This window comes from Salmo salar, chromosome 09, assembly GCF_965601325.2.
Source record: "Salmo salar chromosome 09, fSalSal1, whole genome shotgun sequence".
Taxonomy (NCBI): Eukaryota; Metazoa; Chordata; class Actinopteri; order Salmoniformes; family Salmonidae; genus Salmo; species Salmo salar.
In genome coordinates this window covers 99624573-99643678 of record NC_138299.1, presented here as the reverse complement: position 1 = coordinate 99643678, position 19106 = coordinate 99624573, and the positions used below count along the sequence as shown (strand labels likewise).

The 19106-nt window shown below is 44.9% G+C and overlaps 1 protein-coding gene across 6 annotated transcripts; it reads right to left on the bottom strand.

The window, feature by feature from the left end:
- Nucleotides 1-45: 45 nt before the first annotated feature.
- On the bottom strand, nucleotides 46-17396 carry smad5 (MAD homolog 5 (Drosophila)). Of its 6 annotated transcripts, none has more exons than XM_082955439.1 (9): nucleotides 17378-17396; nucleotides 10158-10251; nucleotides 9583-9780; nucleotides 9189-9404; nucleotides 8255-8533; nucleotides 6538-6639; nucleotides 1783-2004; nucleotides 1138-1394; nucleotides 46-835 (listed from the first exon to the last, which is right to left on the bottom strand). In XM_082955439.1, the coding sequence occupies exons 3-9, from the start codon at nucleotides 9767-9769 to the stop codon at nucleotides 692-694; spliced, it is 1407 nt and encodes a 468-aa protein (XP_082811565.1). In that variant the 5' UTR covers nucleotides 9770-9780; nucleotides 10158-10251; nucleotides 17378-17396; the 3' UTR covers nucleotides 46-691.
- Between the last annotated feature and the right edge of the window lie 1710 nt (nucleotides 17397-19106).

The following is a 19106-nucleotide window of genomic DNA, read 5'->3' as shown; positions in this document are numbered from 1 at the left end:
TTGTCACTGTTCAAAGCATTGAGTAAATGAATCCACCATATCATATTTATTAGTTAGACATACTTTATTTAAGGCAGTAAATCAGTGTTTTTTTTTTTTCTAGCGATAGAAACTATAAAAAAAGTTAACATTTTGTTATGAGATCTGGGTCTAATAGTGAACATAATGATATCTATACCTTAAGATGGCAAGAAAGGACAGTTAGAGTAAAATCACAAGTAGTTTGACTGTGGTAAAGGCAGAGTAGTGATACATCATTTTCTTTTAACAGAAACATAGAAAGAAAATCATTACCAAACATTTTTATGCAAAAATCAGAAACAGTTAAGGTACATGCTTTCCAGTCCTACTACTCAATAGAAGCACATGGTTGGTAGTGATGACTCAGAGCAGTAGTTTGTCCAATATTTTGTGCCGCTACTCTGAATATTCTTCTGTCGGTTTTACGTCTATCTTCTGCTCTTTCTCAACATAATTCTGCTGCTCTGGGTTATAAATCCCTTCTGCTGTCAGATAGTGGAAACAGTTCAGCCTTTGAAGACCTGCTTTTGCTCATTAAACAATGCAAAAAAATTATACAGTTAAGTTTGAATTTTTTTTGTTGAAAGAATCTCCCAGCCTGGCGGGTAACCTTTAGGACACTGAAGAGAGGGGATTGAGAGTCTGGTCTTGGGGGGGGGGGGGGGGACCATTAGGACACTGAAGAGATGGGGTTGAGAGGAGAGCCCATTTGTGTCAGCACTTTATCCAGCCACTGCAGAGGGCCGTGAAGATGAACTTCTATCCAACAAGGGGTACTGGTGACATCTTGTCGGTGATACTCAGCTCCCCAGCCCTGTGGAGAGGGAGAAAGAGAGAAAGCTGGGTCATATTCACAAAAGGAAGTAAATGGTCAGAAAAGGAATGAAACTGCAAATTTTCCAATAAGAAATCCTCGTTTTCCATTGCACAATGTTATGCTACAATGTGCCCTAATGTTATTCTCAACACTGCAGATTTGCTCTTTCAATGAAACTAAGTTAAATGTCATTTCCACAAAAACTTTTGAGTCAATGGCCAAGATGATAAAAGCAGTGAATTGTAACATGGTACTGAAACTAGTAGAAACGTTCAAATCAAAATGTAATTGTATATCACCTTCACAAAGCTCATGCGGATGGTGCACATCTTGGTCAGTTCGTAGACAGCCTCAAAGCCATGGTTCACAGACTGGGCCAGTAGCTGAGCAAATTCCTGGTTGTTAAAGATCTTCAGACTGCAGCCACTAGGGATCTTGCACACCGTGGTGGGGTGGAAACCATGATGGTAGTTACAGTTCCGGCTCTGAACGAAGATACTGGTGTCACTCAGACACTCAGCATACACCTCACCTCCTACATAGTACAAGTGGACCCCTGAGGAGAGAAAGAATGAGAGTTACAACCCTGAACAAAGATACTGGTGTCACTCAGACATGCTGCATACACCGCCAACAGTACAGGTGGACCACTGGGGGGGCTGAGAGAGAGAGCAAGTAAAAGCTAAATACTAGTGTTTCAAGCTCCTACAGTAATACCTAGCTAAATGCTAGTGTTTCTAGCTCCAGAGTAATGATACCTAGCTAAATGCTAGTGTTTCTAGCGCCAACAGTAATACCTAAAAAAAAATAAACATCCATAAATTAAGAAATGCATGATTCAACAGAATATCATGCATGTTTTTCACCATTCCTTCCCCCACACTTTCTCTGAACCTCATATCCACTTAACTAATCTATTAATCTCAATGTATTGCCCTGCTCACCTTTGCCGATGTGGCGGCGTGTGTTCTCTATGGTTGAGTTACGGTTGACGTTGGAGAGCAACCCCAGGCAGAAGCGGTTCTTGTTGTTGGAGGGGTCGGTGAAGCCGTCCACCAGGACGCTGGTAGAAGAAGCATGGTAGGCCTCACCCACTCTGTTGTTCAACTCATAGTACACAATACTGCACCAGTGGCTCGGTTCCTCATACTCCACTGGCTGCACATCTACAGGGACAAGGTGGAGATGTTGTTCAACACAATACGGCACTAGTGGCTAGGTTTCTCATACTCCACATCTACAGGGATCCTTCTGTGTTGTAAAGATAAAGGTATGCGTAATCTTGAAAATGTACAATTTAATCTGATCAATTCATGAACGATGTGGTGCATTTGTTGTGCCCATTGCTCCTACTCTAGCAACAATTATGCCTGACGAGGCCAATGAAATCCACACCTCGCTGGGAGCCCAGCCTTCCACAGGTGACAGGCTTGAGGCTCGTATTCATTACTTAAATTATTCAGCTCGGTGTGAACACAAACGAGTCACGCTATTAAAAACACACTGGAAAACGTCAGTCTTACGTTGCGCCAACTAAACGGTCCCTTAGTGGTAGAGAGTGCTCACCCCCTGGACGCTGAAGTTTGTGATTAGGAAACATGAGAACCATACAAACAATTAGTTATTCTTCAAATTGCTTGGCCTGGCTATAGCAATAAGTAAGATGGCTAATGCGACCGAAATGACAAAGCCTAATGTAGCAGGAACAATTTTCACCTGCATGTAGAGTATTTATATTGTATTTATAGGAATTAGAAGATATTACATCTGTTCAAGGCTTATATGCCTTGCTCTTATGCCCTCTCCTGGTATGAACAGGTACTGGTCTTGTGTCAAGTTCACCGTTGCTACCATATGAATTCCCTTTCATTTATGATTATGGCAAAGATGGTACATAGAAAGTTGAGCTCTCTTTGATACAAGGTTGGAGTCTCTTTTTGAACAAAATCAAATGGCTATAACTTGTAATTTAAAATAGTAAGGGTGGCCAATAACTGCTGATACAGGATGTAATTTTTTTGCTAAAACGTTCAAAAAAGTTCATAGTATTTCCACTGAAATGTCAAACATGATAATTACTAACCTGTTAGCTACCATTTTTACGACACCAACAATCACAAAACATTAATATCTTGGGATCAAGCCAACACTGTTGGTCATATTCAACACGGGGTGAAATGCTATCTGTATAAAGTGCCTTTTGAATGTATATGGATCAAAATGAAAATCAGATATTTTAACATCTCAGTATCCTTATGCATTTTGTATCGTGATGCTAGCAAGCGCTAAATAAACAATCTGAATGTTTACGCTGCTAGCTAATGAGACGTGAAACGGCTAACTTCACCTGGAGCGGTCAAGACAAAGTCGTGACTACTATACTCATGTACAGGAGCTGGAGAAATGTAAATTCAAAACGGTCTGATTCTAACGTGAACACCTACTTTGTGGGCTTTATTGCCAGACTACAATAAACAAGGCACTTGCCTGAAACGGAGGATCCTGTGTATCAGTCCTGCAAAGTAGCGACAGTCAAGAATCGAGGGGTTACACTAACAAGCCAACGCCCTATGAATTAAGACTCGCATTTGTTATTTTGTACAGTGCCTTTAGAAAGTATTGAGACCCCTTGATTTTTTCCACATTTTGTTACAAATCCTCAGCAATCTACATACAATACCCCATAATGACAAAGCAAAAACAAAAATAAATTTATATAAGTATTCAGACCCTTTGCTATGGAGACTTGAAATTGAGCTCAGGTGCATCCTGTTTCCATTGATCATCCTTGAGATGTTTCTACAACTTCATTAGAGTCCACCTGTGGTAAATTCAATTGATTGGACATGCTTTGGAAAGGCACACACACACGTCTATAAAAGGTCCCACAGTTGATAGTGCACGTCAGAGCAAAAACCAAGCCATGAAGTCGAAGGAATTGTCCGTAGAGTCAGACAGGATTGTGTCGAGGCACAGATCTGGGGGAAGGGTACCAACAAATGAATGGAGCATTGAAGATCCAAGAACACAGTGGCCTCCATCATTCTTAAATGGAAGAAGTTTGGAACCACCAAGACTCTTCCTAGAGCAGGCTGCTATAGGAAGATCAATTTGGGGAGGTGACCAAGAACCTGATGGTCACTGACAGAGCTCCTCTGTGGAAATGGAAGAAACTTCCAGAAGGACAAGCATCTCTGCGGCACGCTGCAAAATCAGGCCTTTATGGAAGAGTGGCCAGACGGAAGCCACTCGTCAGGAAGAGGCACGACGGCCCGCTTGGGTTTGCCAAAAGGCACCTAAAGGACTCTAAGAGCCTGAGAAACAAGATTCTCTGGTCTGATGAAACCAAGATTTAACTCTTTGGCCTGAAAGCCAAGCGTCACGTCTGGAGGAACCCTGGCACCATCCCGACGCACGGTGGTGGCAGCATCATGCTGTGGGGATATTTTTTCAACGACAGTGAGACTAGTCAGAATCGAGGCAAAGATGAACAGAGAAAGGTACAGCGAGATCCTTGATGAACTCCTGAGCAGTCTGTTTTTAGACTGGGGTGAAGGGTCACCTTCCAACAGGACAACGACCCTAAGCACACAGCCAAGACAACGCAGGAGTGGCTTCGGGACAAGTCTCTGAATGTCCTTGAGTGGCTCAGCCAGAGCCTGGACTTGAACCCAATCGAACATCTCTGGAGAGACCTGAAAATAGCTGTGCAGTAACGCTCCCCATCCAACCTGACAGAGCTTGAGTGGATCTGCAGAGTAGGGGAAACTCCCCAAACACAGGTGTGCCAAGCTTGTAGCGTCATACCAAAGAAGACTTGATGCTGTGATCGCTGCCAAAAGGTGCTTCAACAAAGTACTGAGTAAAGGGTCTGAATACCTGTGATCAGTTTATTTGTATAAATTAGCAAAAACCTAAACAGTTTTTTGCTTTGTCATTACGGGCTAGTGTGGATGGGGGGGGGAGAGAACAATTTAATACAATTTAGAATAAGGCTGTAACGTTAAAAAAAAAACATGGTCTGAATACTTTCCGAAGGCACTGCATGTCTCGGCGCATGCTCAGGCTGCCCTCGCTCCAATCAGTTCGTGCGTGAGACTAGGGCACAGCTGGCACTGTTTCCCTTACTAGTCCGCAACGCAGGTTCTCTTGACAATCGTGGAGTCTTTAGGGGGCTTGGTGTTCCCGATAGTCACTTCCTCTCCTGGGTGCCCATACCTCAGCTGAGTCTAAGTTGAGGGACACAGCGATGGTTTGGGTTGTTGTTCTGGTCACAGCTCCTGTGAGCTCTGTCATCGGTTATGAGAGGCTACTCAAAGAGAGAGGGCAACCAGGTTCTGTGAGTATCCCCCCACCACCTGTGTCTGCCTTGGTTAAGCGCCGCTTGACTCTTCCCAGAAGGGTCCGGGTCCAACCTCTGATCCGGTCCTACGTAGACTTGAGACCAAGCTAGCTAACAAGCACTGCATAGCGTGCTTGCCAGTTTAGCCACCTTGCTGAGGCGAGCTAGTTACTGCTAGCTATTCCGGCTTCCTAATGGTGAAATTGCTAAGGTAGCCCACTCGTTAAGTATACGGTTAAAATTAAAACTTGGTTATTCTAAACAGACCGTGCTGCAGTCAAAGGATAGCTAACCTAGCTCAGAATAGAATCCTTATCATGGATAACATCAGCTAGCATGCATAACAGCTAGCATGCCACAGATAAACAAGTTGGGGACCTCCACATGCTATCCGTACACCCGTCCTGTACTCAGTTCGCCCTGGGAGACTAAGGTGTCCAAATGCAGCCTTCGCCCCAAAAGTAATGGCTATGACCTACAGGTCCTTAGCTTTGAGCTATTTTCCTTTTCCACGCCCTCCTTCTGTTGCTCTTCAGAGGTTGCATGCCCTGTGTCCGTTGCGAGCTTTATGCACGTACATTGAACGGACCCAAGATAAACGGTTATGTGACCAGCTTTGTGTCTGTTATGCTAATCCAGCTGGCGGCAGGGCAGCATTTCTCCCACTGGATTGTGGAGGCTATCTCCCTGTCATACAGCAGCAAAGGTTAAAGGTTACCTTGTGGTGCATGTGCCCACTCCACCAGGAGTCTGCAGCGTCTTGGGCAGTTTAAAGAGTTGACTAAAGGAGATGAGTTAGGCATCACCACACACGTCCTCAAGGTTATCACCTGAGTATCACTGCCCCCAGTGTGCTTACGGCTGGGAAAGGGGAAAGGTCACTAAGCAGCACGCCGTGTGCTCAATACCCAGACTGCCACATCTGGTTGGGTCAGGTATGGATGGTTTGCCATGGGTCGTTTCATTTAGTATCCGTTGGGGTCGGCTTGGGGCGTGATTATATTTCTCCAAGGTACGTTGTAGCGAAAGGGAACAAAACGTTATGACTAAGTACTGTTCCCTGAAGGAGGGAAACAAGATACAACGCTTGGCCATGAGACACCCATTTCTGGGCTCGGGAAGGAATTAATCCGAGCCACTTATCACCTGTGGAAGGCGGGCTTCCAGCGAGGTGCGGACTTCATTGGCCCTTGTCCTGAGTGATTGTAGAGCCTTCAATAGAAGTCACAAGAGTGTGACTCAGAGCATGACGTACCTCGTTTCTGAAAGCAGGAATTCTGTCTGAAAGCAGGAATTCCTGTGATCAGAAAAATAAAAATCATCCCTGTTAAATAAAGTGTAAAGTCCGACTCCTCACCCCCACTAGGCATGTTCCTGGGGCCGCTGCTGCTGGTCTCCATGGACCCCTCCTGTCCCATCTGCTCATCAGGGGGCATGTAAGCCGGGGGTGGGGTATCAGCTGGAACGGAAGACCACAATGGACGGATAGTTAGGAGACCAGCTGCTGCGGATGACAAATGGCTGTCCACACACTTACAGCGGACGGACACATACACAGAAGAGCCGGACACATACACAGAAGAGCCGGACGCATGCATGCCCACAGTCACACACTCTGACAACTCCCAAGAGGAGTTAAAACACATCACCACAGGATCTTTCTCTACCCGGAAACGGGTGTAGGATTTCACACACATCCGTCACATGGAACACTAACGTATGGCTCTATGGACAGTCCCATTTGTTTTGTATTTCAGAACCACTTATGAGGACAGAAATTGAGAAAGTGGGGCGTGGCTGGGGACAATTGGTAATGGTTTTTATGAGAAGGCTGGTCTTCCTACAGACCAGTTACAGGTTACCACCTTGCTTAGAGGGTGGACAGATTTCTCTGGAGACGTATTCGTATTTCTGAAAATTAACACAGCTTCCCAACTCAACACTGCTTTTCCTCCTGTTACACCACATAGAAATGATAGCACTAGCACTCGTGTACAGTACTTAAGTAAAAATACTACTTAAGTCATTTTGAGTATCTGTACTACTATTTAACTTCACTACATTTCTAAAGAAAAGTATGTACTTTACATTTTCCCTGACACCCAAAAGTACTTGTTACATTTTGAATGCTTAGCAGGGCAGACAATGGTCCAATCCACACTCACCAAGAGAACATCCCTGGTCATCCCTACTGCCTCTGATCTGGCAGACTCACTAAACACAAATTGTTTGACTCTGGTTTTTATCTGCTTTGCTTAATAAGGAATTTTAAATTATCCATACTTTTGATACTTAAGTATATTTAAAAAACAAACACTTACTCAAGTAGTATTTTACTGGGTGATTTTAACTTGAGTCCTTTTTGATTAAGGCATCTTTACTTTTACTCAAGTAGGAGCATGGAGTACATTTTCCACCACTACATAGAAGTGAAAGCACTGCAGTGATTCAAACCTGGGGGGAATTCACCAGAACAGGAGCTGGAGGTCAGACCCTATGCTGTGTCCAGCGATGGGCACACTGACGCTCACCAGTCACCCTGATGCAGGCCTTTGGTATACACTTTAGCTGCCATTTTTGACTGTCCCCAAAGGCAGTGTGAGACCAGGTGACTGGTACAGTACATCATAGAAGCCAAAGGAAGTGAGACCAGGTGGCGGGTACAGTACATCATAGAAGCCAAAGGCAGTGTGAGACCAGGTGACGGGTACAGTACATCATAGAAGCCAAAGGCAGTGAGACCAGGTGACGGGTACAGTACATCATAGAAGCCAAAGGAAGTGAGACCAGGTGACGGTACAGTACATCATAGAAGCCAAAGGAAGTGAGACCAGGTGACGGGTACAGTACATCATAGAAGCCAAAGGAAGTGAGACCAGGTGACGGTACAGTACATCATAGAAGCCAAAGGAAGTGAGACCAGGTGACGGTACAGTACATCATAGAAGCCAAAGGCAGTGTGAGACCAGGTGACGGGTACAAGTGTGAAAGAAAACGTGACATATGCTGTTAGCTGCTATTACAATATCAATAAACACATAAGTGCATGATAAAGGATAGGAGTGTATACTGACATCTACCTGGAAGCTGGAAAGGGCTGGAGGGTCCAGAGCTGGCAGGAGAGTTGGGGTAGGTGCCCACCCCGCCACTGGAGGCTGGGGAGGGAGGGTAGGGGGAGTTGGGGGAGATTGGGAAAGAGGAGCCGCTGCCCCCGCTGTGCTGCTGGAAGGACTCTGGGAAGGTGGCGTTCACGGGCATGTGGGGCTCGTTGTGAGTCATGTTCCTGAACTGGACCAGGAGGCTGTGTTGGGGGTTGAACTCACTGTGGCGAGGCACCAAAACCGGAGGCAGCACTGGTGAAGAGATTTTTAAAATAAATATACATATTGATTTGAAGCGCCTTTATAAAAATAAAAAATAAATAAAAAAAGGAACCTTGGGACACTAATTTGAAACCAGTGAAAATGACCTGTTGTCATCGGTGGCTGTGGTGTGGTGCATGTCCACTGCAAGGATCTACACGTTACCAATACCAGTTGTGTTCCCCCCCCCCATTTAATTCTAAAAAGGTGCTAATATGATGCAGATCCTACTGATCAGGTCATCTGTAACTGTGCTCCTCAACATGTGACTGACAGCTTTGTTTTTACCAATTCAAGGGCAGATATCACATCCATCTCTAGGGTAGCAGCCAGAATGCCCCCATATTGTTGAGGCAATCACCTTGAGACATATTTCCTGGAAATCAAAATAGTATGAATAATCAAGGATGCAGTACTCTCCTTCAATTGGTCAAGGATGCAGTACTCTCCTTCAATTGGTTAAATGGTAACTTAAGTCAGATTCTCCTTACTGTGTCTTGTTCAGTCCATGCAGAAGGACGTGCACAACAGCCACAAATCCATCACGTATAGGCTAGGTCTTTCAATGCATTAGATCAATACTATAGTAGGAATGAACACGATTTAAATGCCAGTATGTACTAGCTACAAGCTAGTGGTTACGTACCTGGGCTCTCTACTCTCTTGTAGTGGTAGGGGTTAATGCAGACCTCCTTCTGCTTGGAGCCAAAGGGGTATTCACACACCTCCAGAGGCTTGAGCTCATGGTGAGACTGTAGGTCAGGCCACCTCCACACTCTGCAGTAGATTACGTGGGGGAGCCCCTTCCTGTGAGACACCTGGAGACGACCGTCCAGAGACCGAGGGATGGTCACACACTTACCTGGCAGGGCAGGAGATAGAGAGACGGGTTAGGGAAGGTTCTAAAATATCTGGACCAAGTATGATGCTGCTATAAAGTCATCTAGCAGACTCTCTGATCCAAAGAGACAGTGTCACTCACACCTTGCCCGGACCAAGTATGATGCTGCACACAGTACACTACAGACAGACACACTCACTGGGCTGTCCTGGGCTGCTGAGGGCTTTCTCCAGGTCCTCCATGGCTCCCTTCTTTTTCTTCAGTTTCTTGACCAGGGCGTCAACAGCCTTCTCAGCCCATTTCTCCTCCTCGTCGCCCTGCTTCCACCCCAGCAGACGCTTCACAGCTGGACTGGTGAAGGAGAAGAGGCTGGACATAGAGGTCATGGTGCTGCTGTCTGGTGAGAGGGAGAAATTTACCAGAAAGTTAGGTGATTGACGAGTCCTGTTCTTGGATCACAGTAAACAGGGAGGGAGAATGAGAATGTGTGTGTGTGTGTGTGTGGTGGGGGGGGTGGGGTGGAAAGAGGCAGCTTAGCCTTGCACACCAAGGACAGGAAATAGAGGCAGGACGCAGGCAGGACACAGCTGCTCAGGAAAGGAAAGCCTGCCGTGAGGTGGGATGTACCCTGGCACTGGGTCACAACCAACCCCACTGAGGGGAGTGCAGTTTGGGGAACAAGTCCAGCTGAGATCCCACCTCTCTGGGACACAACAGCCCAGAGGATTTACAAACGTAGCTAGTCAATAGGCAGATATAAATAGGAAAAAGGACCTATTCTCTCCTCTTCTCCCTCTCTCGTTCAGAGTCTCTGGTTTAGTCCATATGATGTGGTGACCAGCGCCTACGTTAAGGTCTAGTGTCGAACCTGGGGAGGAAAAAAGATCAGAAGCCGTTAGAAATATATTGCAAAACAGAATCCTCAGGTTAGGTGACATCTAGGACGATAACAGTATCACCATACGCCTTAGTATCGTGGCACGGAAACAAAGTGTATTTAACTTCTTTTGGAAAACAGACCTAATGTCAGAAACATCGACCTGGCCAAGGCTTTCGACTGTCAATCACCGCATTCTTATCGGCAGACTCAACAGCCTTGGTTTCTCAAATGACTGCCTCGCCTGGTTCACCAACTACTTCTGACAGAATTCAGTGTGTCAAATCGGAGGGCCTGTTGTCCGGACCTCTGGCAGTCTATGGCGGTGCCACAGGGTTCAATTCTCAGGCCGACTCTTCTCTGTATACATCAATGATGTCGCTCTTGCTGCTGGTGATTCTCTGATCCACCTCTACGCAGACGACACCATTCTGTATACTTCTGTCTCTTCTTTGATACTGTTAACAAACCTCCAGACGAGCTTCAATGCCATACAACACTCCTTCCGTGGCCTCCAAGTGCTCTTAAATACAAGTAAAACTAAATGCAAGCTTTTATACCGATCGCTGCCCGCACCTGCCCGCCCGCTCAGCATCACTACTCTGGACGGTTCTGACTTTGGTATTTGTAGTTGTCCACATATTCTAGGTGTCTGGTTAGACTAAACTCTCATTTAGCATCTCCAATCCAAAATTAAATCTAGAGTCGGCTTCCTATTTCGCAATAAAGCCTCCTTCACTCACACTGCTAAACATACCCTTGTAAAACTGACTATCCTACTGATCCTTGACTTGAGGCTATTTTGTAAATGACATCGCCAACACTCTACTCAGCAAATTGGTTGCAGTCTATCACATTGCCATCTGTTTTGTCACCAAAGCCCCATATACTACCCACCACTGCGACCTGTATGCTCTCATTGGCTGGCCCTCGCGTCATATTCGGCACCAAACCCACTGACTCCAGGCCATCTATAAGTTTGCCATATCACAGCTCAGTGGTCACCATAGCAGCACCCACCCGTAGCGCGTGCTCCAGCAGGTATATTTCACTAGTCATCCCCAAAGCCAATTCCTCCTTTGGCTGCCTTTCCTTCCAGTTCTCTGCTGCCAGTGACTGGAACGAATTGCAAAAATCACTTAAGCCTTATCGCCCTCTCTAACTTTAAGCATCAGCTGTCAGAGCAGCTCAGATCACTGCACATAGCCCATCCAACTACCTCAGATTGTCATTTTTTTGCTCCTTTGCACCCCAGTACTTGCACATTCATCTTCTGCACATCTATCACTCCAGTGTTAAATTGTAATTACTTCTCCACTACGGCCTATTTAGTGCCTTACCTCATTTGCACACACTGTATATAGACTTCTCTATTGTGTTATTGACTGTATGTTTGTTTATTCCATGTGTAACTCTGTCGGTGTCTCACTGCTTTGCTTTCTCCTGGCCAGGTCGCAGTTGTAAATGAGAACTTGTTCTCAACTAGCCTACCTGGTTAAACAAAGGTGAAATAAAAATAAATAAAAGCAATTTCATCTAGAGCAGTGGATCCCAAACGGTGGGGCGCGACACCTTATTTTTAAATGAACTCAGTCTGGCTTGAAACTTAACCTCTTGAAAAAGTTGTAATAGTAAAATGCACAAGGTGCCATTTCAAAATTGGGTAGTGCATCAGTTCCTTTTGTCATGCTAGTCATTGCATACTTTAGAGAGATTTTTAATACAATTGTCAAATGGCCATGCTAGGTTTTTTTAGCCCCTAGATTGTGGTAATTTTTTTGTCACTCAAATATCACATGAGATGCCGAAATGTATAGAATTGCAAGAAAATGTGCTTTAAAACTGCAACATTTGCGCCCCTTGACTAAATGTGTAGAATAGCAGGAAATAAGCTTTAAACCTGCTAAATTCTCCCAACCAACAAGAGAGCGAACTGTGTCTCATGAACAGTGCTTGCTGCCATAGAAATAGACTTGGAGCACGCGGGGGGCCTTGAGTGAAAATATTTGGAAACCCCTGATCTAGAGTCACATGTATTTATCTACCATGCTATAGCGCACAATATTTCACATACAGCAGGTTTTTAAAAGACCAAAGAGTATGGTATGCTTGAGATACAGGTATCTTCTCAGCACTAGTGACATCTGTAAGCAACAGCCCCACAAAGCCCTAATCTGGGCAATGTATGGATGGGATACACAGAGCCTGACAGACAGACCTCTGGGTAGACAGAGGCAGCAAGAAGACAGGCATGGCCACACAGCTGTTGAAAACAGCCCTAGCAGAGGATGTGAGTTCACTGAAAGCTGCTTCCTCTCCCATCCTTTCCCATCATAGCCCTCCCTTACGGCACACAGCTGTCCAACAGCACCAGGCAGTTTACCGCTTCATTGGTACAATAGGGAAAAAGCACTAAAGGAGCTCTATAGGCAATACAATATACCCTACACTTCAGTCACCACAGGGGAAAAAAATGAGCTTTGCATGTGTCATGATGAAGTGAGATGACAGGGCATACAAGGAGAACAAAAATGTAGCAGAGGCTAGGTAGGCCATTTACTGACTAAAGATGCACATAGGCCTGTTTCATCCATGAAGATATGGACAACTAGGCTATAAGCTAAGTAGGTAAGCAAGCTCTCTAGACACAGCCTGACCAAATAATATGCTGGTTTCTGTGAGGCTGTAATGCCATGTGAGCAATGACAGCAATACAATAACTTTAATGACAGGAAACGTGCACAGATCCCCAGAGTCCAGCAACTGATCACGTCACACCTCAGTATGTTCCTGCCTGGCTGTCCTGTAGCAGGGTCAGGAAGCAACACAGTGTCTGGCTGGAGAGACCGTGGCAGTCACCATGGGTACCAGGTTTTGAGAGTGCCTCAATTCAGTAAACATTGGGCAGAAAAACAGAATGTTGTTGAGATGAAGCTTAGCGAAAAGTATCGCAACACTTAACATAGAGAAAATATAAATCATGTTGAGACAATTCTGACATGGCATGCTCTGGCTACACGGTGAAAGTTAAAGGGAGAAGACAAAGGATGATTCAGGTAACTAAGCATGAGATGTCTACCCATCCCCACCCAAGGTGATACTGAGAAGGATATTGCCTAATTGCCAAATGGATGATCATTTGACACCAGAAAGCGACACTGACATTACTGCAGGATGGTAAATCAAAAACTCTTACTTGACCCATGATCACAACCATTTTACCACTGAAGCTTGAAACCAGCACAAAAGACATGTCCCGATTCCCATAGAAACAACTTTGTAAACGTAACTAGTTACACTGAACAATGTGATAAAGTAGCTAACGTTAACTTCCAAGGTACACAATAACATGGAATGCCTAGCTAGCGCGAAAGTATAGGTACCTAAAAATTCCACTTAATGTTTATACACATAGTTGGCTAGCTATGTCTTTTGTGTCAGATATCTATAATTATGTATGTAGCCATATGATTAGTTATGGCTATAAAGAGTGGAAAATATATAAACTCATCCAATTTCGCTAAAGTGAACTTAGCTAACTACGTTTGTTAGCTAAGCTTAGCCAAGTAACGTTAGCTATCGTTAAAGCTAACGTTAATTAGCTTGCTCAACACGCTACAAGTTAACTAGTTGGTTATCGTTGTTGAACCGAATTGATGTTACAATCAAAGTTCTTCGTGTGGTTTTACATGGCTGACGTTAACACGTCCTATTTTCACCACAAATCTCGTTTATCCCACCCCAATTCTAGCTAACTACCTCTTCCCTCTCCACCATTCCAGAGATAACTTTGCAATCACTTCTCTAGCTAACTGGTTAGCTACACCCCCTCGGGAAAAGTACCCAAGCCTTACTTCACTGATTAAACCTTGGTAATTTGGTAGTCTTCCAATGGAAACATGCTTATCTAGTAGATAAACGTATGTGGTCGCATACCTTTGAATAATTGAGGCAGGCTGGTCGTTTCCTTATTTTTTCTCTATTTAAAGCAGTCCGACATGAAGCCGTTTTTTAATTTTCTACTTTTTTTTCCCACCAATGCCTGTTTCCCCCCCCGACTCTCCCTACTCCTGTCCTGGCGTCAAGACTGGAGGCGGAGCGCATATCCCTCCGCTACATCAGAGATTTTACTCTGTTCTTCATCTTAACACTGTCACAGTCTTCTTCAAATGAGAGCTATTCCATGTAAAAAAAAAAAAAAAAAAGTGATGCCGAGACTCAGATCTCACTTTAAAAAAAAGTCTAACAAAAACCCAATGATTGCAACCATACAATTCTATGCACAAGGACTACTTTATACAATTTCCATAGAACATTTTACTAAAACATTTACTTGAAGAACCGTGCAGATGCATGTTGTTTGGTAACAGAATGAGTTTGTGCCTTAATTCTGTTCACAAACTTTGTATTATTTGCTTTATCTTGGCCAGGTCGCAATTGTAAATGAGAACTTGTTCAATTTGCCTACCTGGTTAAATAAATAACATTAAAAGTATCCGCACTGTTCAAGTAAATTGTAATAATTTGCTACATTTGTAAAGCGCTTTTCATTATACAGGATAATCTCAAAGTGCATAAAATAAAAATATTTTTTTAAATTACAAATAAAATGTGTTTCTGTATAATTTTCTGTGGAAGTTATTAAAAGCAGTCCTTGTTCATAGAGTTGTATGGTTTGGTTAACTTTGCAATCAATTCTTTGTTAGACATTTTAATGTGAAAAATCTGAGTCTCAGAACCACTCTGTTCCTGTGGAATTGCCCATTAGCGGTTTGTAAAGAAATATATCGTAAATAACAATGATCATAATCGTACATCGTGGTCCGATGAAGCGGACGCTAAACTACAGGACTGTTTCGCTAGCAGACTGGAATATGTTCTGGGATTCATCTGATAACATTGAGGAGTTTACCACACTTCCATTAAAAAGTGCATCGAAGATGTCACCCCCACAGTACATTTTTGTTTCACCTTTATTTAACCAGGTAGGCTAGTTGAGAACAAGTTCTCATTTACAACTGCGACCTGGCCAAGATAAAGCAAAGCAGTGCGACAAACACAGAATTACACATGGAATAAACAAACATGCAGTCAATAATACGATAGAAAAAGTCTATATACGCAGTGTGAAAATGAGGTAGGATAAGGGAGGTAAGGCAATAAATAGGCCATAGTGGCGGGATAACTACAATATAGCAATTAAAACACTGGAGTGATAGATGTGCAGAAGATGGGTGTGCAAGTAGTGATACTGGGGTGCAAAGGAGCAAAATAAATAAAATAACAGTATGGGGGATGAGATAGTTGGATGGGCTATGTACAGGTGCAGTGACTGTATGTTCCCCAACCAGACGCCATGGATTACAGGCAACATCCGCACTGAGCTAAAGGCTAGAGCTGCCACTTTCAAGGAGCGGGATATTAATCCAGACACTTAAAGAAACCCAGATAAGACATCAAACAAGCAGTGTGTCAATACAAGACTAAGATCAAATCCTATGACACCAGCTCTGACACTACAGACGTGGCAGGGCTTGCAAACTGTAATGGATTACAAAGGGAAACCCAGCCTGCAAGCTTTCGACGCTAGCCTACCAGACAAATGAAATGCCTTCTATGCTTGCTTTGCAGCAAGCAACATTGAACCATACATGAGAGGTGCTGTTCTGGATGACTGTGTGATCTTGCTCTCGGTAGCCAATGTGAGTAAGACCTTTAAACAGGTTAACATTCACAAGGCCACAGGGCCAGATGGAATACCAGGACGCGTACTCAGAGCATGCACTGACCTGGGATGATGGCAAGTGTCTTCACAAACATTTACAACCCATCCCTGACCCAGTCTGTAATACCAACTTGTTTTAAGCAGACCACCATAGTCCCCGTGCCCAAGAACACCAACAGTCATTTAGGCAGGTTATCGCCCCGTAGCACTCACATCTATATCCAAGAAATGCATTGAAAAGCTGGTTATGGCTCACATCAATACCATCATCCCAGTCACACTGGACCCATTCCAATTCACCCCAACAGATGACACAATCCCTATTTTACTCCACACTGCCTTCACCCACCTGGACAAAGGAACACCATAGTCCCCTCCAAGCGCATCACCAAGCTCAGGACCCTGGGACTGAACACCTCCCTCTGCAAATGAATCCTGGACTTCCTGGCAGGCAGTCCCCAGGCGGTGAGGGTAGGCAACAACTTATACACCACTCTGATCATCAACATGGGGGCTTAGTGTGTGCTTAGTCTCCTGTACTCCCTGTTCACCCCCGACTGTGTGGCCACGCACGACTCAAACACCATCGTCAAGTTTACTGATGACACGACAGTGGTAGGACTCAATGAGGTAGCCAATAGGGAGGAGGTAAGAAACCTGAGCGTGTGGTGCCAGGACAAGAACCTCGCCCCTCAATGCCAACAAAACAAAGGAACCTTTTCGTGGACTACAGGAAACAGAGGGGTGAGCACACCCCCAATCACAGCAATAGAACTGTGGTGGAGCAGGTTGAAAGCTTCAAGATCCTTGATGTCAACATCACTAAGAAATGAACAGTCCACACACCCATCCACAAAGTTGTGAACAGGGCACGACAGCACCTCTTCCCCCTCAGGAGGCTGAAAAGATTTGACATGGGCACTCATATCCTCAAAAAGTTATACAGCGGGACCATTAAGAGCATCTTGGCTGGTTGCATCAGCGCTTGATAAGGCAACTGAAAGACACCCTCACAGAGGGTTGTGAGTACAGCCCAGTACATCACTTGGGCCAAACTCCCTGTCATCCAAGACCTCTATACCAGGCGGTGTCAGAGGAAGGCCCCCCCCCCCCAAAAAAAATTGTCAAAGTCTCCAGCCACCCAAACCATAAATTGTTCCCTCTGCTACTGCACGACAAGCGGTACCAGTACACCAAGTCTGGAACCAAGAGGGCCCTGAACAGCTTCTACCTCCAAGCCATAAGTCTGCTACATAGCTAATCAAATGGCTACCTGGACTACCTGCATTGACCTCTCTTGCACGCACGCACGCACGCACGCACGCACGCACGCACGCACGCACGCACGCACGCACGCACGCACGCACGCACGCACGCACGCACCATACTCACCACTGCTGTCTATTAACTATCCTGTTCTCTAGTTACTTTACCCCTACCTATATGTACACACCAGTGACGGCTGGTGGGAGGAGCTATAAGAGGACGGGCTCATTGTAATGTCTGGAATGGAATAAATTGAACGGAGTCAAACACATCATACATATGGAAAGTGTTCCATTGATTCCATTCCAGCCATTACATTGAGCCCGTCCTCCAATAGCTCCTCCAGTCAGCCTCCACTGATACATAACTCAATTACCTCTTACCTGTGCACATCGACTCGTTACTGGTGTTCATTTTTACTCATTATTCACTGTGTATTTATTCCTTGTGTCACTATTTCAATGTATATTTAAAAATCTTTAATTTGTTGGAAAAGGACCTGTAAGTAATCATTTCACTTTAAGTCTACGCTAGTGGTTCCCAACCATTTTCGGTTAATGTACCACTAACTACATTTTTCTCTGCCCGGAGTAACCCCTTGTGTGCATTTTACCAGTAGGCCTATGGTCTCATGAGTCTCATCAAGTACCCCCTGTGGATAGGCCATGTACACACCAGGGGTCCTAGTACCCCTAATTGGGAAACACTGCTCTACACCTGTTGTTTACGAAGCATGTGACAAATAACATTTGAGTTGATAAAAATGAGGAAGCAATAGATTTTTATTCAAGAATAGGGCTAGCTAGAATACATTTCTGAATTGCATTGCTTTTCATGTTTGACTATATATTTTATACATACATGCAATAGTCTCCATTAATTGTAACAGTATATAGTTTAGCTAGGCTACATTGTAATAATATTTCGAGCTTTGAATTCTAGGGTTGTGCTTCGGCTCTGGTACGTCACACAAGTTGGCTCCAGTCTGTCTGGGGTTCACTTCGAGAGAGAGAGCGCGAGAGAGAGAGAGGCGACCAATGGAAAGTGTCCCGCAGTAATGTTGCTTTCCCTACCAAATGAATTACTTACTTGTGTTCCCGCGACAAACACGTTTTCCAGCTGCTATCTTTTCTATGGCACTTGTCTTTTCACCTTAGAATGAAATTATGAAGTAACGTGTGGACAAGTGAGAATCACGTGAAACCGCTTGCTTACACACCCCCGCAACAAACTGAAACAAACGCAATTGAACAACCACCGACCAAAAAAACACAGTTGGTGAGGTGTGCGCCGCTCGTCTGTGTTTGTTGGGTTGTGGTTTGTCTGATTCGACACGTCCAATCGGCGTATGTTCATCACTATTATTGTGGCGTTTGTTAAAGACAGTGGCTACAGCTGCTCCAAAAGATGCAACTGGAAGGATCCGCCACTAGTGGGCAGTCTTCCTTCACACGTAGCAAGTTCTTTTTTGATGAGACAAGCTGAAAGGAGCAGGCCGACAGACAGGAACGAGGAGGCCGACAGACAGCGACAGACAGGAAGGAGGAGGCCGACAGACAGCGACAGACAGGAAGGAGGAGGCCGACAGACAGCGACAGACAGGAAGGAGGAGGCCGACAGACAGCGACAGACAGGAAGGAGGAGGCCGACAGACAGCGACAGACAGGAAGGAGGAGGCCGACAGACAGGAAGGAAGGAGGCAGGCAGGCAGACAGACAGACAGACAGACAGACAGACAGGAAGGAAGGAAGGAAGGAAGGAAGGAGGCAGACAGGCAGACAGACAGACAGACAGGAAGGAAGGAAGGAAGGAAGGAAGGAAGGAAGGAAGGAAGGAAGGAGGCAGGCAGACAGAC